The 21,585-nt window shown below is 29.8% G+C and overlaps 1 protein-coding gene across 1 annotated transcript in view; it reads right to left on the bottom strand.

The window, feature by feature from the left end:
• The window catches only part of LOC136983432 (serine/threonine-protein phosphatase 2A catalytic subunit beta isoform-like), a 30,132-nt gene that overhangs the window by 7,342 nt on the left and 1,205 nt on the right, over window positions 1-21,585 (bottom strand). Inside the window, exons 3-4 of the mRNA XM_067280169.1 lie at window positions 6,242-6,451; window positions 3,694-3,867 (exon numbers count right to left, since the gene is read on the bottom strand). Of these exons, the coding sequence (XP_067136270.1) occupies window positions 3,694-3,867; window positions 6,242-6,451 (384 nt within the window). The remainder of the gene's footprint in view (window positions 1-3,693; window positions 3,868-6,241; window positions 6,452-21,585) is intronic.

Below are 21,585 nucleotides of genomic sequence, written 5' to 3'. Positions count from 1 at the left end.
ATATATAGCAGAATTTAAAAAAAATTCTGAAGTAATTTGCATTTCTGTATAATATAACATTTTCATGCTAAATAAATCACATCACTGATATGAAGGTGCGTAGTAAATATGTTATCTGCCAATTCATAGATCAACAATGGTGAACTTGTGATGATTTCAAGGTAAGCACAATGAATGTTAAGGAAAAATATTCAATTTTTATAAATCATAAAAATATTTAATAATTTCAAAACTTTGCATATGAGATGCATCATTCTAAATAGCAACTTATCCACTTTAAAAAATTTTTCGACTGTACCATCCAATTGCTAGTGTAAAGAATCATAATAAAATGTTTTAATTGTTTGAAAACAGAGTTATAGCATTCTACGTATTGGTTTATTAAACTTGACAACACTAATATTGTTTAAGCTTTATAAGACTTGCTTAATTTTATGCATTCAGTAAAAAATGGATAAGACACACTTTGGAACAATATGCCTCATATGTAGTGTAAAAGCAGGGTCCTACAGCTGTCATGAAAAAGCCATTAATTTAAATCCTTAATAATATATTCTGCCATTAAATGAAATATTTATCTATTATTATTATTATTCTGATATAGATAAATATCTAAAGTAAAATTTGTAGGAATTTTAATTTGAGTGATTAAAAACTGACAAAGTTTAACTCAAAATTGCAGATTTTGATCAAATCAATTTTGACCCACCTTCAGGAAAGGTTCATCATCACTGTCATAGACTATCAATGTGAGATGATGATATGCAATCCAGCAGTCTTCTGTGTGCCAATCACATTATCCCAACATTATCCTGGGATGTCAGGGTAAAAGATATTTTGAAAGGAAATATTTTTTCCTAATAATTTTTTTCCTTGAGGAAACTGAAGTAAGAACTGTCATCATAAATGTATCATATTGTACATTATAAATAAATAGTATAGTCTCTTGATAAATTCCAACTTATATTTTAATGACATATCAAATATAATTTTGATATCTGTACAGCTAATATGAAACAGTTATTATTTTTTTTATAATAAATATACTTAAAATTTGCCAAATAAATTTTTTTATGGAAGTAATAAATCAGCATTATTATTATAGTGTTTTTATCCATCACTGTTGAACAATTTATAACAGAGTTTATTTTTGAGTCTCCTTAACGATTTTTTGATGTAATCTTAATTTTATCAGACTTTATATGAGTCTATTGTTCAATTTGAGAAAATTTTTAAAAATAACAAGTATATAGTAATTAAATTCCCAAAAAAATCTGGTTTCAAATCTTAAAAACCAAATAAAAAATCCTTGGAAAGAAAATATTTCAATTATATTAATTGGTTTAAACATATTCTATTTTAATTAATAAGTAACAATTGACCCTTCTCTCATTTATCTGCAAAATTTAATAAATTAAAATATAAAAAAAATATTTCTCAAATTTTTCTACTTTTTAAATTAAACACCAAAATGCCATTTTGTATTAAAATCTAGAGATATACAAAAACTATTCTGTATTGAAAGAGTTGACAGGATAACGCAATGCAACATATGGGTGATGTGCCAAAGACATGCTTCCCAGGAGGATGGAAAACTGACCCCTATTCAGTTGTCAGAAATGTGAAGAACCTGGACAACTTCATGCAATCTCATGTTCAGTGGTTTTTCTATGGTCCTATTTTATATGAGTCTCTATTGGTGTCTAAGCAGCCACTCAGCCACCAATAGATACTCATATTGAAAGAAACTGGAAGAAATGCAATCATATAAACAAACTATTAAACTTAAAATTAAATTTTTTCTAAATTATTCAATCACAAGAACGAAAGACTGAGCGTTGCTACATATGTTCAAATAAGTTATATATAAATTCTGTTTTGGCTGTTTTACAAGACTGTTTAAGTAAATCTTAAGAACTTTTGGACAAGGATGAAAATTTTTTAAAAAGGCAAATTTATTGAAATGTGTTTAAATCAAAATACAAATCGTAAAAACAAAACTGGATATAATGATAATTAATTAAAAATTTTAATTCTGTTAATATATTTTTGTATTACATGTATTCATTAATATATTTTATGTAATTACATAAAACAAACAATATACAATACAAAAACAAACAAGCAATATATTTTTATATTATCCAATGGTTGGATCTAATTTATATTTTTAGCCCAAGATTTAGTGTGTCCATTTGAAAGACCTTTCAAACAACTGTCTTGAAGATGGAATTCTAATACTACAATAAAAAGTACCCTTAAATGACGACATTCATATTACGCTTATAATCCTATTAATATTTTTGAAACAAAGTGCAGCTTCTCTGGATTTAACATTAAACAATACATACATTATGTTGGAAATCAATATCTTCCAGACAAAATAAATCTGTTATAAACATGACCAAGTATATTTAGTAAATGTGTAGGCATTTCATGACTTTATTCCTTCCTCCTCCTCAGCCAACCATATACATATATAGTAGAGCATTGATTATCCGAATACCAATCAACCAAAACATCGGTTAACCAAAAGCGTTCCAGTTGACTGTGTCCAATGTGTCGTGCTGAATCGAATGTTTTTGACACTAGATTAACTTCTAAAGTATAATATTTTTTGTTTTTATATTTTTCAATATATTTATTTTGTTTGTACAAAATAAAGAAATAATTTTTAATGATACAACAACCACGATTATTATTATAAAAATTTTTGTTAGGCTTAATATTAACGAAAATTCAATGCAAAGTGACACGCAACAGAGAAAAATTTCAACATGGGATATATTAATATACTATTATTGGGATATACTAATGTACTACCATTAATAATGTATTTTTTCGTACATAATCATTTATCTGAAAAATCGATTTTCTGAACAACCCCAGTCCACGATTCATTCGGATAAACGATGCTCTACTGTATGTATATATATATATATATGTATGTATGTATGTAATTTGCAATTTCTCTGTACAATTTGGGGTTTATAGAGCTTCCTTTGTTATCTATCATATATTACTACCATTTAAAAGCTTAATATATGTTGCAAAAGTTTTTATGCATTATCTTCCCATTGTTTACACACTATTTGTTAAATGATAAGTACATATCCAGGATAAACATTTATTTCTTAAATGAATTCAATTTCAGTAACTGAGGTAGCCATGTAAAAACATTTATGATCTGTTATAATTCCTTATATTGAGATGTTCTGTAATAATTTTTAAAATGAAAAAATTATAAAACTTGAGGTATGTAACAAGTCCCAAATTGTAATGATATATTTACATTTAAATATCAATAAATCTGCAATTTATTATCTGATAAGGATATATGTATGATTAGTTGAGGGGAATACAAATACCAAAATATATCCCAATAAAATCCAACAGTGTGTCGTAAAGAGCCTATGTGACTAGTGTCTTTTGTATACATGACAAAGTATTGTATACTTTGAAACCACCAGTAATTTATTATTTTTATTTTACAAATAATTCTTAAAATGAAAAATTTTTATTAAATTTATGATAATCCTAATCCTTAGTAAAACATTGAATTAATTGAACCATTTTTCAGATTCATTAATTTCTATATAAATCCAAGTATTGGAACTAAATCATTTAACAAAACTTTCGTTTATTTCTACATGGCAGTTCAATTGTTTAACAATATCCAAAAAGTGATCTCACCTGTCCATCAACCAGAGCTGTCAGTGGCAGGTAGTCGAAGAGGTCAGTGAAATATTTCCAAACATTGGCATTTCCATACTTCCTCAGGCATTCATCATAGAAGCCATAAACCTGTGTTATCTGTCTACTTTCGTGATTTCCTCGTAATATTGTTATTCGCTCTCTAAATCTCACCTACAAAAATTTTACTTTTGAGTTAATATGAAGTTTAATGAAAATCAGTTTTTGTCAGACAATCATTATTAAAAAACAATTTGTAATATTAATAAAACTTTGAGAACAAATTAAACCAATACAATATTCTTAAAGATATAAGTTATATAAAATATGCTCATTTAATTTGTGGAATCATTAACAGTTTTTTCCATGCAAATTTTTGGAAAAATATGCCAATTGCATCCTTTCTAAAGTCTTTTGACATGTTTCTGTAGATGCTGATCAGTTCCTTTCAGTCATAATTTTGTGCAAATTTTATTAATAGTTTGTCACTGATGCTTGTTTTGAATCAAGAGCTTTTGACATGACTCTTATTTCATTTGTGTCCTTCAAGGTATTGATCCTCATGAAATAATTTTTAATAAAGAAATGTATGCTGAAATTCTCATCATAAAACTTTAAAATGTTTTTCTTCAATGGAATAGCAAAGTTACTAATGTAAAACAGTTTTTCCATTATGATAGTACTAGACGACACAGCAATACTGTGCAATCAGTATTATAATAGCAGATGAGATCTTGTCATATTCTTGTATCTATCAGATTTACAAAGGTTGTTCAAAAAATAATGCACCATAATTTAGATCTGGGAACAAAAACTGTGACATGGCTCTGCTTTTGAGAAGTTGTACCTGGAAGTTTTTGCTAACATTGTGGAAAATTTCAAGCCCACCTGCCAGGCAGGACCACTACACCTTCATTCAAAAATGGCAAATGTCAGTGACGTAAGTTCCAAGCAGCATGCAGTGATAAAATTCCTCGTTGATGAAGGGGAATTGTTAGACACCACACAATCGTTTGTAAATATTTCTATGGTATTGCAGCTGTCAACTGAAGCACTGTCAGTTATTGAGTGAAATGTTCAAAGTCAATGACAATAGGAATGGCAGATCTCTGCAATTTGGCACAAAGCGGTTGTCCTATCACAGCTGTCATGTAGCCATGATGCAGCACATTGATGAAACAATTCAGGAGAAATAACACATTACAGTTCAACAGCTGGAAGTATGCTTGTGCATTAGTGCTGGGAGTGTTCATCAAATCATCTGTGAACATGGGTATGTCAAAGTGTGTTCACAATGGGTCCTGAAGCAGCTCACAATTGAAAACAGCAAAGAAAACCTTACAATGCTATGAGTTTGATAGTGATGAGTTCTTGGCTTGCACTATCAGATTCAAGCCAAGGATAAAGTTCCAATCAGATAAAGATATCAATACTGTAAGGAAGCGGTTGTATGCACAGAATCAGGACTGGTACCAAGCCAACATACACACCCTACCTCAATGCTGGCATATGGCCAAAGATGAGGACTGTGACTTTGTTGAAAAATAACACGAATAGCTGCAGGTAATAGCTAGGAGATGCCCAAGTTTCATGATTGAATGTTTCATACTAGCAGCAAAATACATTCTGGTGCACTACTTTTTGAACCACCTTATAATTGCAGGATTTATTTCGGTTTCCATGAATGAAGAAAGCTCTGAATTGCAAATGCCTCACATCTGATGACAAGATTCACAGAACCATAAGTCTGATATTTATCCAAAAATGAATTTCAGAAAGCACATGGTGTGTGGATACAGTGATGACAGAAGTGTGTAAGGTCAAAAGAGAATACTTTGAGTGTGACAAATCCTCAAATGTTATGGATGAAGACATTAAGCAAAAACTTATTCTATGAATTAAATAATCAGCCTTTGTATTCTTAAGATTAGGTTTGCCATTTTTTTAAACACTTTGCAAAGTTATAAAGTTGCATACTATCAAACTCTCTCATAGTCATTTCCTTTCAGATAATAGTTATACAATGAAGAATAAATCTTTCTTGCACATACTGATAACATAAGAACAGTAGCTATCATTCCACCAATTCCACAATTGACACAACAGTACATTCTGAAAAACACAACTCAAAGAGAGACTTTATTTAGTCATTTTGTCTGAAAGTTTTATAGCTGACCGTGACATCAACATTATCAGACTATCACCTATTCTTAAATAGAAGTATAGGTTATTAAACTCTTTATTTATTAAGATTTTAATAAAATTTATTTCAGATGTGTAAAATTTTAACAGTAATTTCTGCTGATAGCTCTAAAAATGCAAAATTTGTACACTTGATTATTATTTAATGTCATTTATTGTATAAGTTGTTCATTGAAAATCATCAAACCTAAAAAAAAACTTTAGAAACTCACAGATCATACAAAATTAATTGTTTATTTATGCCAATAATTTATATTGCTTGGAGAATGAAATTTTCATTCTTCTAATTTAATTTTTTATAAATCATCATCTACATAACATATTTTAATAACAAAATATCACTTACTTTTAAAGCTACGAGAAGACTTGCAGTTTCTACTGAGTAGTATCCACGATCAACATAATCGCCCATAAAAAGATAGTTGGTGTCTGGTGAGCGCCCACCAATTCGGAATAATTCCATGAGATCGTGGAACTGTCCATGGACATCGCCACAGACTGTGACAGGGCATTTCACCTCCTGAACGTTTGATTCCTTGGCTAATATTTCTTTTGCCTATCATAAAATTTATGCTGATTATTATTTAATATACCTTACAGTAGTCTTAGATTCAACAAAGATTTAAATTCACTCTTTAAGAAGGCTTACAATGCATTTTTTGGGCATTGAAGTGAACAATGTTTAATAACAATCAAGACTGTAATATTTCAAACCTGACTAGGAGTTGATCTTGAATGAAATGTATACCTTATTTTTATAATTGTCATTTATATTTATAATTAATCTCAAATTAACTTACAGCTTCAAAATAAAAATAAAACAGACACTTCTCTTTTAAAGCAGAAAGAATAAGAAAGTTGTCATCTATTTACATCTATTTTACAATCATTTGTTAAGATTAAAGAATTTCAAAAATAAACATTACTGGTCTGTTTTATCATATATGAGATAGTCAAGGAGTTAAGAGTTAGAAGCAATTTTGGATGAAAGGTAGGAATTATAATCATCTCCAACATCAGTATAAATTTAAAAGTATACTTAAATATGTTTAGTATATGTCTAGAGATTATATCTAAAAATTAGTCAAATGATTCACATAATAGTGATAAAATGTCTTATGGGACCATTTACCTTTTTACAAGTGTTTACCATTATTAATACATATTAAGCTTTAAAATCCGTGGATGTGTGTTCGGATAACGAACACCTCACAGAACAAACACAAGAAGTGACATAAAATAATGAATACCAATTTGTCTTCCATTGTCGTCAGGTAACAATTCAAAACCTTTTGGAGCACGGGAGACGTCGACATCGATACTCAACCCGGTATATACTGATCAGATAGTATTCATCCATACTTTGAAACTCTCCCTTGTAATTCCAGCCTTTTGTTTACCTTTCTGACAGAAAAATTTTCTTTATAGTCTTTGTGAGACTGTCAGGCAGGCACTCATTGAGTTTTGTGTTGGTTATTTTTGAAAGGTGAAAATATAATAGCCAAGGTAGAGTGGCCAGATGATGTCTGATGTGTTAGGCAGTATGACTTGAACAGGTCCACAGTAGGCACAATCTTAGTTAGAAGAAATATAATCAAGAAGACTCAAGCAGCTAAAAGAGTAACAAAAATCACAGCTGAGAAACAAAGAACATTGAAGAGCTAGTAATAGAACCTGAAACTGATCTGATGGCAGAAGAACTCCAAGAATTCTTGAATGAAGAACATCAAGAAATTCAGTGAGATGTGTTTTCTTCTGAAAAAAAGGAAGACAAAAGAGGACCAATGCCAATATCTGCTATTAAAGATGTTTTGAAAAAGTGTGAGTATATCAGAACAACAGTCTTAGAATGGCATCCAAGCCAGGTTGAGGTTATTAATAGGCTTAGGATCTCTGCAACGACAATGCTATTAATTACTTCTGAAACCTGGAGAGAGAAAAGTAATCGACATTGAACAGATTCTTTAACACCCCACAAATGGAAAATAAACATAACTGATAAAAATGAAAGAGTGTGTATATATCCTATGTATTTTTATTCTTTCTTACTATGTTTATTTATATGTAAGTATATAAATTTTTATTTCTTTTTGGGGTCTCCAGAACAAATTAATCAAATTCTCATAAAAATCTATGGTAAATTGATAATTGGTTAATGAACAATTCAGGTAGAGAATATGGTCTGGGAATGGATTATGTTCATTAATCAATCGCCCACTGTATTCACAACCAAAGATCAAGAGTTAGAAGCTAACCAGATTGTAAATTTAAATCTCACTCTGTAGACAACATTTATATTTATCAAATTTTACTTCCAAAGTATAATTCCTATTACATTGGAAAAATAACTTATAGTACACACTACTGCCAATGCTAGTGTACTTAATAAAAAATTGAGTCGAGTCCACATAAGTCGTCACCCGGATAACTTGATACCATCGGTTAAGTCAGGGATGGGCAACCTGCGGCCCGCGACGCATAAAATGTGAATAAATACTGTATATCAATTTCCCAGCTTAAGGAAGTATGCAGCAAAGATTCAAACGTTATTTTCTACAACTTATGTATGTGAATAGTTTTTCCCACAACGAATTTAGTAAAAATTAAAACAAGAAACCGGCTAACAGACACATCAAAACTAATTTAAAACTAGCAGTGACGAATATTTAACCAAATATTTCCAATATATTACGTTTACATCAGTTCCAGAAGCTAAATTAAGTATACCTATGCTAATTTATAATTATATATGAATAAATAAGTCTGATTTACCGACATTTTTTCCACTTTCTCTTGTATGCGGCTCGCATCAGTTCAAAAGTCTTAAAATGCGGCCCTTACATAGAAAAAGGTTGCCCATCCCTGCGTTAAGTAGTCAGTTTTCTGTGGTCCCAGCTGACTTACATAGGCATTAATGTTAAAAAACTCCGGTTTACTCGACACTGTTTAAATCGTCACCACTGGATAAGTTGACATACTTTTGCTGTCCCCACACTCCAATAAGTCATCACCCTCTCCTGAAAAAATGAATTCACTCCGCACGTGTGGTGCAAACTCATTTTTTTTTTTTTTCAGGAGGGGGACTCGATTTATTTATTAATATATAATTAATATATTTAATAATATAATAACATATTATTATTATTAATATATATATATACAAATTAATAAAAATGCCTTAACATTTTACGTATTTTTATGTATAAAATAATAACAGATAAACAAAAAGAAAATATACAATCTACATCAACGTAACACCATAATACAATTTTGCATTTTCTCACGCTAGAGGCATTACGAATCCTTAGACATTACTTGCCAACAATTGACAATTGCAAAGATGATGTTTTAAAGGTGTTTGTGATCATTGAAAAAGAAAGTCAAGACAGTTAAGTGCTCAAAACAAACAACACTAAACAAATTTTTCAGTTTTTCATCTACAGAGTAATTGTAAATGGAGGACACAATGTATTGTAAGCCTATACTACTGCATAACGCACTACTGTATTTTATTAATTGTAGTTTTGTGGTTTTTTTCCAACTTCGCTTTAGTCGTCACATCGGATAACTCGACACATTTCCACTTTCCCTTGGGGTGTCAACTGTATTAACTATTCTGTTTGTTTTATATCATGTGTACAATAAAATATAGTTTTAAATTTTATAGTGCTTAAAGACAAAAACAGTTTGTCATTTTATTCTAAATGCCATTTTATGTGTAATACCTCATTTTAAATACCAAAATAATTATTTAAGAAAATCTATTTTGCTACTTTGAATTATTTTTACTGATTCCACATAATAGTATGCATTGCATACTATTGTGTTAGGTTATATTGTTAGGTTGATGGAATCAACCTAACAGTAGTAAGTGCCTTGAAATATTTGTGTTCAGCACAGTTTCTCCATATATTTTCTTAAAGAGAAATATACATGTAGAAATGCAAATATCCTAAGAAAAAATACTCCTGAAATCTCATCCTATTACCCAATTGTTTAAAATTTTCATTTATTGGGGAAAGAAATTATAAAAAGATTTAAAATACAAAATTTAAGTTTCAAGAAATTATAAAATAAGTTTAAAAATTAAATGGTAAATTTTTGTATACAGTAATTTATTATGCTGAATTCATAAAATAATGTAAAATTAAACAAAATATTTGAGAATTAATTATGTTATTTTTATCTTTAAACTGAAATATCTCCAAATGACATTTGATAGCAGTTACTGTTGTTTCTTATCATTTTATCTAAATTGGTGGCAACAGAAATTGGACAATACTATAATATCAATAGTATTAACATTACAGAAATTAGACAGAATAGATAGAGAGATACAATTTAATAGAATATTTCTCTGATCAATTAACAAAAATGCAAAGATTCCAATAAAATCAAATGAATATATCATAAAACTTTGATTCAAGTTACAAAATAACAGGATGACATTGCATTCCTGACATTTTAGAAGAATTGTTTCAATAGTTGCTTTGTCATAGGCATACAGAAAGATAATAATATAAGATTATTTTCTTAAACTATAGAACAGGTTTTAATACAATAATTTAATTTGCATTTGCATACTAATTAAATGAAGCAATGCCATGAAAAAAACTTTCTTTTCAAATTATTGCATGCAATAATGCAGCAATTTTTATACAAATTTATATATATATGAGTTTTAAAGAAATTGTAAATACTAATAATGAGTAAAACTTTAAGTCTAACCCTATCAAGACATGAACATGGCCTTCCACTATTCCTCCTTTTCAGATCACAGAGTATAGCATTGTCACATACTATCAAACCAAACCATGTTAGTGCCATAGGGAAGAAAGGGTCAAAATAAAAAACTAATTATTCAACTATCACAGTAGCTAGTACAGGTTCATGTTCATCCATGTTGACATACACAAACTTTATAATGTAAATAATCTAGAGTAAGTCACTGTGGCATTACTTGTAGACAGTCTAGACACTATCTTGTGAATCTAGTGATATTCAAAACAATGTAGTATACAACACTAATCTAAACTTAAAAATAAAGTACATGTGGAAAGCAGAGACACTATGTCAACAATGAATGTTGTCATGCAGACTGGACTTATATGATTATTAATAACTAGAAATTCTCCCATCAAGCATGACAGAATATTTTTTTTATGAGAAAGTAGAGATTGCAGAATTGAGAAGAGCTTCAAGTCTAGCTTGATGTTGTAATGCTGTTTCTGCAGCCCTTGACAAAGCCATTCTTATTCAATGTTGCTCAAGTTGGACTTCACAGCCTTCAGTGTTCTTGGCTGTTCTTATTCGTTTATATCTAGAATTTACCTGACCAATTTTACTCTTACATTTTCCCCTGACAATATTTCATCAGGGAAAAATCTTTTTAAATCCACATTGATAACACAAAGATGAATTGTATGTACTATATGCTAGTTAGATGAGCAATAACAGTTTCTAAATAACAGGCTCGTCAGATCATTACTTTCAATATGATAATAGAATGGCACATGGTCACTATGGAAAGATTTTTTTAAAGAAGTGACCTGATGCGGCTAACATTTTTAAAGTTTAAATCTCACGAGTTTAAAATACGCCATTTGCAAAATATTTTAAAATGTAACTTAAGGGTAATTCCCTTGTCAAGCATGAACATCACTTCAAAAATAGTGTGATCACCAATCTGAAATCATAGGCACAAAAAACCTTACACACGCTGTTTCTAGCAATCAAATTAATAAGCACAAACGTTTTCGGCCGTTTTGAAAGGCCTTCTTCAGGTGCCCTGAGGATGGTTGGAAAGTCGGATAGCAAATGTTTACGTGATGTCATTGTTTATGAGGGGTTTCCTCTTACAAGTGACGTCATAGCAGAGAAGGTTTAAACAAAACTGACCTTGGAAAATACTTTAAGATTAGCCAAGCTGCGTGAATGATTGTCGAAGATATGCGAATTGTGAAAAGCGGAAAAAAAAGGGAATAAAGAAAAAGGAAAAAAGAAAAAAGAAGAGAGAAAAAAAAAAGAAACCTGATAAATTTAGAAAATGCACGAGAGAACGAAACGGACAAGGAGAGGGTGGACCGCCTATTTAATTAAGGAGGTTATCGAGGAGTGACCGCCAGACAGGGGAGAGCGAATCTGCGTCCCTGCTGTTAATACAATTTCCTTTGAGGGACTCAGTAAAGATTTCTATAGCTTCGATTGTTCTAAGTTTGCTAGAGTCAAGAATAGGAACGGTAATCCTAGCATCTTTCCATACGGCCGTTATATTGGGTTCACTTGTGAACTGGGCTAGGATGGAATTAAATTTTTTGTTGCATGCATTGTACCTATGCTCAGCTATCCTTTTGGTAAGTGATCTGTTGGTTGAGCCTATGTAGGTTAATTTATTGCTTGGCTTAACTCTATTGTCCACCAGCGGAACAGAGTAAACCCATGGAATCCTGGCTTTGCTGCATTTATCCTTGTTATTTGTTAGAAGCTTATAAATCGTAGGGCTGCGTTTGTACGTAAGACCAACGTTGGCTTTTTTGGATAAAATTTTATACGCTTGGCTCAACCTAGGGTTGAAATCAACAACAAATTGCTTACTTCGCGGGTTACGAGGACTTTTGAAACGTGTAAGGGCCGCACTCATTGGTATAGCCCTATGGGTTACGAGGACTGGAATTAACAGCTTTGTTAACTACGAGATCATGTATTCTCTGGGCCAGCACATCTATAAAACTACCGTTGTAACTGTGGGCTACGGCGATGCGTTTGATATGCTAGATTTCACGAAGCGCGTCATTAGTGTTAGAGCAATGGGTAAAGGCCCTACGGATCAGGGCCCTGTAGGCAGAAATTTTATAGGTAAAGGGGTCATTCGAGGCTGAGGGGATGAAGAAAGGTTGAAGATTAGGCTTATGGAAAACACTAGTGGTTATACAACCGCGGTCCAGGAAAATACTGAGGTCAAGAAAATGGGCCAACTTATCTTCCTGCTGATCTAGCTTTAACTTAAGCCCAAACGGATTGTTATTCACAGTCTGCAGCAGCTTACCAACGTCCGGTTCGGATCTCCAAATAATAAGAATATCATCAACATACTGCGTGTAGAGTACAATTTCTGTGTTGAAGGTTTGTAGGACTTCGCTATCTAATTTTCTAACCACTAATTCACAGAGGTCTCCAGACAGGGGGCTACCCATTGGGACCCCTCTTCTTTGAAGGTAGACTTGCTGGTTGAAGGTGAAAAAGGAGGTGTAGCATACTAGGTGGGCCAGCTCCAAAATCTGCTTGTGGTGCTTAGGTCCGGGCCGAACGGCTTGGAAGAGGAAGTCTCTAAGGGCACAGAAGCACGGTTCCAATTTAATGAACAGATACATAGCATCATAGTCCAGCACTGTGATAAATTCTTGCCTGGTTAAAGCAATGCCTTGTAATTTAGAGACGAGTTCACCTGCGTTCGAAACAGTGTAGCTGTATTCTTTCAAATAAGCTCTGAGGAGCTCATGCAAACCTCTCTCAAGGGGGAGTGTTGGGGATCTCGACTTGTCCACGATCGGCCGTATTTGTTTGCCTGGTTTATGGGCTTTAGGGTTTATGCTAACGAATATAGTTCTAGCTTTGTGTGCAGAGATTAATCTGAAATCAATAAAACATTTATTCTATAGCTAATATTTCTGCAAAATAAGTAGCCTATACTTTCCATCAGAACATAAAACAAATTTAACCAAAATTTCATATGGATTGAACAAAAATTGCAGGAGTTATATATATTAATTCCTTATACTACTTTCAAGAAGTATTTTTCTGTTAATAATAATTTATCTTGAAATATTTTAAAATTATATTTTAGAAATTACTTATATAAAAGCAGTCGTCTGTGTGAATTCCTTATAACTCCTGCTATATATATATATATATTTTATCTTATTTTATAAATATGTCAGTATTTACTACATACAACTAAATTCAGTTTAAGGATATTTTGTATACAACCTAAAATTTATATATTTATTGTATTATGTATACATCACATCATCTTTCAAATTCTTTACAATCTAATGATTTTAATGTAAAAAACAAACAAAAAAAAAAAAAACAAAAATCTAGTGAAATGAATAACAAAGAAAAAAATCTCTCAGATTCAATATTTTGATACATAAGTGGAAACTACTGTCTACTTTTTATGTAAGTTATAGGGATGTTTTCTCTAGCATTTATTGTAAGATATATATATTAAAATTTGTAGGATTACAGGATATCAAATATATGACCTATGATGAATTAATCAGTGTGACCTTTTACAATTTTTTCCTCAGATCATACCTTTATCACACATTGAACAATATTAGCTGAACAGAAGTTTGTTATGTCTTTCTTAATAGTTGATTGTTTTGTAATATATCTTATGCAGTTTAGCAAATTTATTTTAATGTAATCTCTTCGAAGTTAGATCTCAAAGCTAATGCTGAAAATTCATACATATATATATATATGTAAATAAAATATTAAAAAAATTGCTTTATTTATTAAATATCTACAAAGTTAGCTTAATTGCAGCCTGAAAATAAACTAATTATTAAGTAATCACTCTACATAAATACATCATCTATGTCTAGACCTCTAGGCCAACTTATATAGTTTGGCATGATTATAGCCTGACCATAATCCAGCTTGTAGATGTTTGACTACCAGAATGTTGAGCTTTAGTTGTTTAATCTATGCTTTATTATGCTTTATTAATGAATAAACATCGAATAAAGGAATAAACATTGAAAAAAGTTACACATAGCCAATTAGAATTAAAGTCTCATCTATGACACATGATCTATATTCCGTCAATCATACACTGCAACAAACTGAAAGTTCTGCCATTACTTATTTCTCATTTCAACAATTTAATTAACAATTTCAAGTATTCACAGCATATTTTTTTATTTAAAAGTTTGTCATAATCTGCATATATTTTTATAGCAGTTGTATATCTATTAGATACTTTTGTAATTAGTTTTGTATTTGTAATTGTTTCAGATAAAAATAATTCCTATTCCAGACAATAATAATGGCAGCAATCTGGTTTTGTTACAGTGTGGTTCTATTTTGCTTTTTACAATTTACTTTCTTAATTTTTTAATTAAAATTGTTATATTATATAAATTTTTTTCCAAGTATCTGTCTTGTGCAAAACAAAATAAATTTTAAATTATTATTTGTTTAATAGATATAGGACTGTCCATAAATTATGTAACATAGGTATGAATGAGTGGGTATGAAGATAATCATTACAATGCTTTATAAAGGTGGCGGTGCTTACAAAAACATTATTTAATGCTAGAATCTCAACCTTTGGATAAAACAATGATTCATTTTTGTTTCCAAAGAGTTACATAGTGACCCTACTGTTTAAGTCATTGTATATAATTAATAAAACATAACATTCAGTATCTTTTGCTGTGTATTATTCCTTAGTAGAATTAAGAAACTGATCTAGTATACTGTATTTCTGTGCATATTTTTTGCCATTTTTTACTAATTGAAAATTGAGATGCAAAAAATATGTGAATTATTTTCATAGGTAGACTATATCAGTATTTATTACTACTTAGAGCTTCTTTTGTTTACATCAGTAGTGAACAAGTGCCCCAGTGACACTGAATTTTCATTTGGCTTCTTGATTTCCATTCTGTTCTGCAAAGCAGATTAATTTTATACTGGTAAAACTGTGGTAAAACTGTTATTTTTTTTATGCCATCTCACAAAGTTGTAGTTAACTCTAAGTGTCATACTAAGTAATGTGCTATAACAATTAACAACTGCCCTTATTCTCCATCCTCATAGCTTACAGAAAGTACAAAGATACCATAAAAATTCTTGTTGGCTGACTCATGTCCTATCTCCTACACTAAACAGTTCAGTATAAAAAGTCTCCCATTTTCCATGCAAAAAATAAGTGTGGAAATATTGGTGTATTACATAATTTTGAGGATGAGAATGAGGCAATCTGTTAAGGAGCATTACAGAGGATAGGATAGTAATTGAATTGAGAAGTATAAAAATAGCATTGCATAACTTATGGATGAGCCCATATATTGATTCTTGTTGATTCCCAAAGATCCTTGTAATTTTTAATTGTAACAAAAACAAATACAACTCCCATTGAAACATATAGTCTGTATTAAATTATTTTTAACATGAATATATTAGTGTCATGAACCTGCTAGTATTTTATCATCATTTATCATGTATAAGTACAGTAAGACCCCGCTTAAAACTGCCTCAATTAATGCTGATTCGATTTAATGTGGTCTGCTTGAAGCCTAAAAAAAAGTTCAAAATTTACGCCAATTCAAATTATCATGGAATTTCATTGATTCGTATTTAATATGATTATGTATAAACATGAACCAATCAGCAAAACGTGGCAATTTGTCATAGAGCTGTACTTTCCTTAAATCTATGTTTGTTTGGTGCAATTTTGGAAAAAATATAACATCCTGGATGCCATAGAAAATATCGACTTTGCTCGGCAAGAATTAACTGATAAATGCATGAACAGAGTGTGAAAGAAGTTATGGCTAAAGGTATCCAAGAATTCACAACAAGAAGAGCCTATTACTGTATCATTAGGTTAACAATTTGGTCAACCTAATGATACAGTAGGACTAGGTCACTTTAAAAAGGGATCATCATCATTGTGTTTTAAAAGTAAATCACATACAGAAACATGCTCAATAAGGTTTTGTTCACTTAATTGATGGGGAACCCAACCATCATAATGGAAAGTGTATGTAGACGAGCAGGATATTGAGGAGTTACTGCAGTTTCTGGTGAGAACCTTATCAACAATGATCTTCAAAAACTGGCAGAATAAGGAATTCATGTAGAACTGGAAATAGTGATTCTGAAAGCGAAGAACCCAAAGAATTTCTCTACAGATTTCCTCAGTAAAAGTTTGATAACGATAACTGAAATCACTGATCAAATTGCAGTGATGATCCAAATTTTGAAAGGAGTGAAAAAGCTAGACAAAGTGTTTTGGATGCCATCTTCTGCTATTGACATTTGCTTAAGGAAAGAAAAAAAAGCGACAAATGAAACTACATGACTTTATCGCAAAAAACAAGAATTTCAAAAAAGCCAAGACCTTCATCACAAAAAATGAACTTTACATTTCTATGTGCATATGTTTATGTGTTATTTAACATATATTACTGTGCAAATTAACATAAAAATAACTTAAAATTTGTTTATTTTTTGGCTATGTGTTCCCCTTTCCCTATTTACTCTGTCAAAATGACCTCATTTAATGCTGTTTCATTTAGCGCTTTATTGTCTAGAAATGCATCCCCTACGTTAAGCAAGGTCTTACTGTATATACAGAAGAATCAATGCATTTCAGACAATGTTCCTTTTCAGTTAGAAATACTAAAGCTTGTTGTACAATATGGTCTAGAAAGTTGCAAGAATGAAATTCATACTTTTCCAAAACTCAACATAAACTACAGTTTCATAGGTAACACTTCAAAAAGCAACATAGTAGCAACTTAGTTTATAATTGATAAAAGATATAATCACTCATCTCCATCATTAACATTTTTATGCAATTAGTCTACACAGAAAAGTGGTAAAACTGCAAACAGAAAAGGATTTTTTTTTACACATAAGTTAATACAATACTAGATATAGATTGCATAAAACCAATCTAACACAAAAATTTTAAATAATTTTGAAAATTTTTAATATAATAAACCAATTTATTTTACGATATTACGAGAGTATTATCGTTATTCAAAGTGAATTTAATTAAAATCATATGAGAATTTATAGCAAATGTTTACCTTTCCTTTAATTAATACAAACCAAAGCCCAAATCATATGATCAAAGATAAACTAAAGTCAAGCTTATCTTTGATTACTTAATATATAAATGTTTCATATTATAAAGATTACACTGTTTTATTTAAAAAAATATAACTGTCATAAATTTTAAAACTAAAATCTTTTTTATTCATTATTATTTCTGTATTACTTTTACATAAATTTAATTTAAATTTATTTATATAAAATTTAAAATATAGATGCAAATCAAATTATGTTTTATGAGAGTTTAAAATATTCTTCTCAACTGATAAAAATGAAAATAATTTATTAATATCATTTAAAGGAATGTGGTCCATAGATCAAGTAACTAAATCTCAAATGAACCACTGCCCTCAGTCCATTTTTTATCCTGTAATTATCACCTTATATGTGTGCCATAATATTTTGGCTATCCAATAACCTAATGTAAGAGATATGTGATGTGTGAATATGTCCTGGCTAAACAGCATAGAATTACATTTTGGAAAACTGACTAGATCAATCTGTGAACTGCCTGGCACATACTTGCAAACCACTAGTGGTCCACAGACCATACTTTGAGAATCAGTGAGTTAAAGATCCTTCCATCATCAATTATTAACAATAACTTGAAATAACTCTCACATTAATATTATTTGATTTTATTCTAATTCTTAATCATTCATTTAATTTATTTAAGAGAAATGTGATTTATGCTTGAATTGAAATTTGAATTCATAATTTAGCAAATTAGAAATTATCCAAATTCCACTAAAAACATTTTGTCAATATATAAATACTAAAAATGTCTGCAATGTGAATTACAGTTTCATCCATTTATAAATACATATTTACTGTATATATATATATATATATATATAAATAAGGTCATGACCATGACAAAGTCAAACTTCTTTTTATATCTAGAAAGTAAATTTTGTTTGAAGATTTTTAAAATTGGAAATGTGTTTTATACATTATGATTTATATTTTGACGCTCCTTGTTCATTAAACAATCAAACCAGCTAAACAACAGAAATAATTAGTTGTAAAATCAGTTTTTAAATTACAATTAATATTTTGATCTGCTTATATCAAAATTTTATTGTATATAAAAACTGTGTGTAAAAAGTGTCAAATAATAAAATTTGAATAACTAACATAATTTCATAAATTGTTTTAATTTTATGTCAAGATACTAAAATTGATTGATCACAGTCAAACTCATTTAGATGAATAATTTGCTATTATTTGCACTTGGATTTATGTGAACAAATCAATTACAGTTTTTGATTTTCAGACAGCTTGCTCTTTTGTACAAGCTACAATTTGACACCCCTAAATTGCTTTAAAAACTAGAGTTTCATACATTTTTGGCTAACAAACAAAAAATTCAAGCTATTGTGTAATGAAGTCTTCTGCCAGTTTTCTTTTTGGAAACAACAAAAAAATTCAGGAAAGATTCTTTATTGTCTGTATTTTATTTTAATTTACAGTTTTAATGGTTTAAATAATGTTCTGTGTATTCATTGTAAAAAAACAAACTTTCTTATCTTTGAGATTTTTACAATTTTTCCTTCCAGTTCCCTGTAAACTAAACTCCCTTTAAAACAGGTAATTCTAAAATTTTGGGACCGTCATATTCATTAAATCAGTTAAGAAGCAAGACAGTAGTATTTCTAAAATAACACTTAATTGATTGATTCAATAAAGTTTTCATTGAATTCATTTTCAAGAACAAACCAAATTGAAACCTTTAAATAATATAAGGCAGTTTATTCTATAATAATAATTAAAAATCAGCAAGATGAAAGTACAGTCAAATTTGCATAAATGTTATTCAATCACTTAGCCATTTATCTTTAAGATGAGTGATGATTTTTGAATTATTGATTTATGTTAAACAGAATAATGTCATAAATTCTTTAAGTTATACAGCAAATATAATGAACTGAAAATTATAATTCATAAATTTCAATCAACTGTATATATGACGAATATTACTGGAACACAGTTTAAATACAATCAATTAATAATTCAAACATCTTAACAACCAGTACAGACTTCTGTAATAATTTATGATATATAAATGATAACAAATTCTGTTAATTTATATATCATAAATTGTAACAAATCAAAATTATTGCTAATAAACTTCAATTGGAATGAAAGAGGTATTTGTCAGAAATGAATTCCTTTCCTGAGTGTAACCAACATATAATTAAAAAATCTCAATAATTGACTTGTAAGAAATGAATTCTATGACATAGAATTCATTTCAGATTAACAAAATACATGTATAAAGTATCAAAAACTACAGTTCAAGAATTCCAATCAGTTATACATGATGCATGTTTCACAGATATATAAATGAGTATAAACAGAAAAGCCTAACAAAACAAACTTATACCTAATCTACAGTATATAACTGATTTCAAACAAGTTTATAATCAAAAACACCAAGAAATCAAAAACATTTTGTAATTTAGATTTTGTTGGAATTAAAGAAAATATTTTGATATGTTAAAATTTAAAAAATGAAGCATCTAAATTAGAAAAAAATAAAAAGCAAATCAAACTAAGATATACTTGTGATTTTATCTAATTTAGTTTATCAAGATATTATAGATTAATTAATGCATATAGCTGAGGTATAATGTAAGGTTAATCAGGCAATACTTCAATTGAGATTTATCCTAGGACGCCACCTACGAGTTATATCGTAGTTTGTTTCCTTGCCATATTTGTGCAGCTACGATGTAATTCGTAGTATATCAGTGTAAATATGAATAGATAGCTTCAGGGGCAAGAACAAAAAATCAAGTTTGGCTTACATGAACAGAACATTTATTAATTAATGAACAGAAAATATAATCATAAAAAGTTTATTCAAAATCAAAAGCAAAACAATATTTTTATTGTTTGTGATAATTTATAAAACAAAAATATAAATTTAAACGAACAGAAAATATTATAAAATGTTTATTCAAAATCAAAAGCAAAACGATATTTTTATTGTTTGTGATAATTTTTAAAACAATCTTCTACGCAAAGGGCTGGCTTCTCAAGACAGATTGGACAGAAATAACGCGTTTCTCGGCGTTTTTTAGCTTTGGTACAAATTCGACATGGCTTTGTCGGATGTTGTTTTTTCTGAGTAGATGGGATACTCTGTAAATAGTGAAGCTTCTGCAATTTAATTTTTTTTGAAACTGGTTGAATCTCTTCTCCAATCAACGCTTTGACGAATGCTTCTCTAAACTTTTAGTTTAGAGAAGCATTCGTCATAATGAGAAGCATAAGTTTTATTTTAGAGAAAAAGAGAAGCATAAGTTAGCTTATAGAGAAGCATAAGTTTTATTTTAGAAGAAGTTGCTTTTTGAAAGAGTTTGTGTGCATTATGTATATATATTTCTATAATATGTAATGCAACCTTTTTGAGCCATCTAATAGTCTTTCTTAGAGCTGTGTAGTACGATAGCATTTGATCTGATCGTCAATGCCAGACGTTCCATGATTATAATCTCGAATTATATTCGGTTTCGTCGAACATTTTCCATTGCGATTGAACACCTCTACCATTTCAACAACGTGCATGTTTGAAATGGTAAGGACTTCTCGTTTGTCTTTCCATTTACATACAGTAACAGGACCATTTCGCTGCCAAATAAACTCCCCCATCCTCACCAAAAATTTTGTCAGATTCTGAATCACTTAGATTAGTGTAGTAATCAAGTTGTTTTTTAGTCAGTGGTCTTTTCTTATCCATTTTGGGATATTTATAATTTGATTATAAAAATAAATAAAAAATAACACTCTCAAAAAAGACGTAAATGTGATGTGCTCGCCTCTATATCCGAT

This window comes from Centruroides vittatus, unplaced genomic scaffold, assembly GCF_030686945.1.
Source record: "Centruroides vittatus isolate TY-2023 unplaced genomic scaffold, ASM3068694v2 contig_882, whole genome shotgun sequence".
Lineage (NCBI taxonomy): Eukaryota > Metazoa > Arthropoda > Arachnida > Scorpiones > Buthidae > Centruroides > Centruroides vittatus.
Note: the sequence above shows the minus strand (reverse complement) of the source record. Positions and strands in the feature narration are given on the sequence as shown.